This window comes from Marmota flaviventris, chromosome 11, assembly GCF_047511675.1.
Source record: "Marmota flaviventris isolate mMarFla1 chromosome 11, mMarFla1.hap1, whole genome shotgun sequence".
In the NCBI taxonomy this organism is placed as follows: Eukaryota; Metazoa; Chordata; class Mammalia; order Rodentia; family Sciuridae; genus Marmota; species Marmota flaviventris.
Genome location: NC_092508.1, coordinates 50522461 through 50528460, shown reverse-complemented (window position 1 = coordinate 50528460; position 6000 = coordinate 50522461). Strand labels below are relative to the sequence as shown.

At 37.3% G+C, this 6000-nt stretch overlaps 1 protein-coding gene across 1 annotated transcript in view; it reads right to left on the bottom strand.

Annotated features, from left to right (window-relative positions):
• Positions 1 to 2350: 2350 nt before the first annotated feature.
• The window catches only part of Frzb (frizzled related protein), a 28790-nt gene continuing 25140 nt past the window's right edge, over positions 2351 to 6000 (bottom strand). Inside the window, exon 6 of the mRNA XM_027943990.2 lies at positions 2351 to 2467. Within this exon, the coding sequence (XP_027799791.1) occupies positions 2351 to 2467 (117 nt within the window). The remainder of the gene's footprint in view (positions 2468 to 6000) is intronic.

Genomic DNA, 6000 nt, shown 5'->3' with positions numbered 1-6000 from the left:
TGAGAAGGATGTATGTATATTAAACCTTTAATGACTTTCTTGCAGTAAGTATCTGCAAGAGAAGCCTGTAGAGAGGCACTAATGAGATGTCTTTGCACTATAGAAACTTCAGAGTAGACCTGACTCTGCAGTCTGAAAGATATGTATCAGGATAAAATCACGCTATCTCCCAAAGGGATCTGCATGTAGTTCATTACTGAAGATACTGTACCTATCAAACTGAAAAACCAAATGGACTTTATTCAAACTGCAGCAAAACCAAGTATCTCCAACACAGAATATGAAAATGGATATGGCAAAAACACTGCTAAGAATCTGTCCCTCTCTTGTTAATACTTATCATAACTGTATATGCATTAAGCATCAATTGTGTTAAATTCCTGTACAGAAACTAATTATAACCCTCCCTTATCAAAAAAAAAAAAAAAAAAAGACTGCAGTTGCTGGAAATGTCTCCAATATTCATTGCACATTAAACTGCTTCATCATTGGGCTGTGGGTGTAGGTCTACTTGCCTAGTATGTTCAAGGCAAAACTCAGTTCAATCCCCAGCACACACACACACACACACAAAAAAAAAAAAGAATGAAAGAAGGAAGGAAAAAAGGAAAGGGGGAAGGAAGATAGAATTCTTCAGTCCTAGAAGCTCAAGTTGAGGCACAAATACCAGGAAGAGCAATTCTGAGGTTCAGTTCCCCACTTTGGATTTCATCACTACCCTGTGACACCCAAACATACCTTAAGGTTATGACAGCAACATCTAGAAAGAGATGCCCCTGCCCTAGCATCAGAGAATATAGTCCAAAGAGCGGACAGCAAAATTAGCTGAAAGCAACCATTTGATAGCCAAAAAGCCTACTCAGTCCTCCTACAGGCAATGGTGAGAACTCTTTCTTTTGGGGTTAGAGAAGTTGTTGTTGGTTGGAGTCTATCAAAAATGGAAAGACAGCACCATTTGCTTCATAAGTTTTATTTTCAGCACACCATAGCTTAGAAATTTGGTTCTACTAATATCACACATGTAAACTGCAAGCAAAGAGACTTTCAAGTGATGGCACATGCTCTAAGGAACCCTGATGGAGGAAGTTAAAAACATCATTTGTTTCCCATGGTCCCTGGGGGTCTCACTGCAGCTTGGGTAATAAGAATGTAGACTTGGTTCCAATGTCAGAATAATCTTTCCTGACAACTATGATTCCTTTATTAAACATTTTCAATTGAGCATTAAACAGCACAAATCTAAATGATAATGTCAGGCCTGTACACAGTCCTATACTTTAGATCAGCTTGGGTATGTGAGTGCATAGACACACACATACACACAGATACACACACACCAAGAAAAAAAGATAAAGAAATTTTTGCACATTTCACTGCCCTGTAAACTACAGCATTTTATAGAGCAACATGCCTTTTTAAAGGAATATCCTGGTGTGCATGTGTACATACTTTCTTTTCCTGGTCAATACATTAAATCCAATTTATTATGAAAGAAGGGTGGGGACACTTCCACCAACGGGCTTATTTAGAAGGAAGCAAATTAAACAAAACTATGGTGATAACAAGCAGATGCCTAGTTATAATCCACTTCCCTAATGCTGATTAATATACTCATGAACAAATCAAATATATTGCCAAAAGAAGAATGCTACTATTAACGCCCCAATGGCTACTGGTTTCAATTGTGCTTCTTAATCAGGCAAAATGTTCTTTCCTTGGCTCCTGGCACTATTTTTTTTTTTTTTTTTTTTTGCTTCCTGCCAATCTTGGAAATAATTAATCTGTGTGTCATTTCCTCATAAATGCTTCCTGGTGCTTGATTGGTTTGCCTGTACTTGTGTGGCATTTGATTTCAAACTGCCATTTTACCTTTATAAACCTTTAGAACTTTCTAAGCATGAGGAAAATGCCCAAATGGCAGACAAAAATAAGACTATAATTAGATCAGAAGAGAATGTTTTAACCATATCTAGCTTTCTGCATATAGCAGAAATCTCTCCTTACAGCCAATTTTGTTTTTCCAATCTGGGTGCAGAACATGAAATTAACATCTGGGAACTCCAGCAAAGGGGCCCTAGTATCAACATGTTTAATTTATTGTTATTGCCCCCCAAAAAAGTTTTTTCGTGATTACTAAAATAGGAAATGTAATATATTTAAGGATCTAACCCCAAGCCATTAAAAAGGTGAGTGGGGGAGAAAAACAGAAAATAAAAGTAATACCAGTTACCACATTATTTTTGTAGTAAACAATAGAATGTGACGTGCAATAGTGCAATTTTCCTTTGCTAGCCCAGCAATGCGAGTCTCAATAGGAAGTCCACTGATGTTACTCTTCGTATTTCAGGATTTAGTTGCGAGCTTGCCGGGGGTTAGAGTTCCTGCCAGACTTCTGATTCTGAGTGGAATCACTAATGCTAGAGTCACTTTTACTCAGTCCAAGATGACGGAGCTTCATATCCCAGCGCTGTGAAATTTAAAAGCGAAAATAAGTCATATGCACCTATCACCAGGGTCACTATTTCTATGACTTTTAACAATGAGATAAGAATGCCAGGTCAGATCTCTAAAGCACTTTGCTACTTTCCCAAAAGTATAAAATCCATATCCCAGGGTAATAATGGAACTGTACTCTATGAACATAGTGCTCAGATTTTAAAAATAATAAAGTTGGGCATTGATAATATGTTTAATAATACTTTCATATCAAAGCTTAAAATTAAAATTTCCATATTTATAAATGGTGATGCAAATATCTACCAGTATCTGTGAGTATTTCTTGAGGTGACATACAAATGGAATATTTATATACAGAATTTGTAGGAGGGGTTATTTTTCATCTTCTTCTCTAAAGAAAACATAACAGTATAGACTTTTAAAACCTGTTTGAACTGGGCATGGTGGCACACATCTGTAATCCCAGTGACTCAGGAAGTTGAGACAGGAGGATCCCAAGTTCAAAGCCTGCCTCAGCAACTTAGGGATGCCCTAAATAATTTAGCAAGACCCTGCCTCAAAATAAGAAATAAAAAGGACTGGGAGTGGGGACTAGGATTGTGGCTTAGTGGTAGGGTGCTCACCTAGCAGATGCAAGGACGGGTTCGATCCTCAGCACCACATAAAAATAAATAAATAAAATAAAGGTATTGTGTCCAACTACAACTAAAAAATATATTTAAATAAAAAGGACTGGGAATGTTGTTCAGTGGTTAAGCAATCCTGGGTTTAATCCCTGGTACCAAAAATAAATAAATAAATAAAACCTGTTTGATGTGAGCAATTAAAAATATGGAGGGATGGTGTCTCTAAAATATTTTTCTAAACAATGTCTACCAACTGCAACAAATAAAACAGACAAGATCCTGCCCTTCTTTAATTTCTTTGGTCTGTTTTGTGGTTGTAGGGATTGAACTTGGTGTGCTCTATCACTGAAATACATCCCTAGCTCTTTTAATTATTTTTTATTTTGAGACAGTTGCCCAGGCTGGCCTTGAACTTGTGATCCCCTGGCTGCAGCCTCCCAAGTAACTGGGATTACTGTGAGTTATTGTGCTAGACTTCATTCTGTTTTATAAAGCAAGAATTGCAATGTTTTAATAACCACTTTCACATTTACTAACAGTGCCAAAAATGTTTACATATAATGCAAGAAATTAAATGGAAGTTATGTTTGAGAATGTAGGTGGTGAATAAGGACTACAGATATATTTCTCAAACTTTGATGAACACAGAAATCACCTCAGGATCTTGGGCTAGGGATGTAGCTCAGCAGTAGAGCTCTTGCCTAGCATGAGTGAGGACCTGAGTTCAATCCTCAGCATATACACACACACACACACACACACAAAACAAAACAAAAAAAAAGGTACATTCTTATTTAGTAGGTCTGGGATGGGGCTCAAGGTCATCATATCTAATACTCTCTGAGGTGATGCCTATGTTGCTGGTCTAAGGATCACACATTAAGTAGCAAGAAGCTAATGATCAGATGGCTCAAGTTCAAATCCTCACTCCCCCACTTACTTACAATGCAAAGTTTTTTTTTAATTTAATGAACCTCATTTCCATCATTTCTACACTGAAATTAATAATAGAACCTATTTATGATTGTTCTGAAAATTGACTAAAAATATCTAGTGATAGCACATACTAACTTAGCTATTACTATTTTTCTATTACTGAAAATAAGTCTTCTTTTCAGAATATTTTACTCCACTATCTTATAGTTTCCATATTTTAAAAAAAAAAATTCTGATCACAACTCCCCAAGGCAATCCAAATATCTTGATTTGAACAATCTGCTATAACAGAGACTTAGGTAAACCAATCATTTGGATGGAAAAAACCCTAAAAACTTCTTTTAAAAATACTTAATCCACCCACCTATAGAGAAGACATCAGCTGAAAAGGGCAACTTTGATTAAATAAAAAACTAATATCCTCCATAAGACTATTTTGTATAGTCTCAAGTTGACTGGTCAACTAAAATAGGGATCTCAACAATTCTGGTCAAAGAGACTTTCCACTCAAACACTTTGGCCCCTATTAAGTACATACAAATAAAAAATGGTTCAAGTTATTGGTTTACTTCTTCCATTAGTATGTTTAAATCCAGACTGTGAACATAAATGATCTCACAATAACTCTGTACTCACAGAGTTCCCCATGGCAAGCAAGGTAAACACATTGTCCCCTTACTAAGAGAAGGGACAGACAAGCCAGGAGTCCTATGGACAAGGGCAGCAGTGAGGCTCCTTACCCGCCCTGCAGCAGAGATGTTGAAAGCCCTTCCAACCAGTACAGGAATTTAGGACAAATTCCTGTTCTGCATTAGCAGGCAGAAAACCAAATTAAAAGGACAGGAAGAAATTCCAACATGCTGAAGAAGAGCCACTTCTTTAGTAAACACCAAACTAACTGAAGAGAGACATAAGCCTAGAATGGTGATAAGTCTGCACTTGGAGTGCACCTCTCTTTGACAAATATGTGGAGAAAAGGGAACTTAACCAGTGATAGTTTCTCCCTGCAAAAGAGTGCCCTCTACATTTTTTTGTAGGTCACTTAAATTCAAATGTGTCTGCTATGCCGAGTGCCAGATGTATAAGATCAACTGCCCAGGGGTGTTTAACTTACTCTGTAAACGTTTCCCAAGCCTTCAGACTTGCAGAAGGAAGAGGATGTATTATGTTTGGTACAATTCCCACCCCCCACCCCCACTCTAACACATATCCTTTGAGATTCTTTGACCCCCTATGTATCACCCCCCACATTCCTTTCTTTGAAACAGATCTGCTTAGTACAGTAAGAAGAAATGAAATCTTCTATAATGAAGTAATTTCCTACTTCATTTTTCTTTATACCAATACCAGAATCTAAGAATCCTTGGATTAAAAATAAAGCTACAGTACTGTTGAAAAGACCTACTTTGGTCAGGCAGGCAGATGATTCAGGCTAAACCTTGTGTATAGGAATTATTGTCTGTGCATTGGACAACTTTGGTATTTTCCTACCACCATTTATTTTCCCTTCTTACAGAACCATAATTTGTCCAAGGAAGCCTTACACCTAAAGGGGGAAAAAATCCTAGCCTCTCTTGCAGCTAGGAAATGGATATATATACTCACTTCTGACCAAAAGTCCTAAGAAAAAGTTGCTGAAGCTCTTGGAAATCCCTTTTTACCTCTCCTTTCTTTCTACCTGAAATGAAATGTGATGCTGGAGGCACAGAAACCATCTTGTAACCCCCAGATAACTGTGAGGATGAAAGCAGCACCCTAAAAACATGGCAAAGCATTAAGCAATCAGGTGCCTGGGGTCCTAATGATAATGTGGAGCCTCCCTACCAGAAATGAACTAAAGAAAGCTTGACTTACGAGTCGTTGTGGCAACTATAGTTTGATCTCTGATATACAGGGAGCTCATTCCTTAAATGAAAGAGATATTAAAGACAAGCTGGCAAACTCAGTTCTTAGAAATTATATGTACACACACACATTTTAT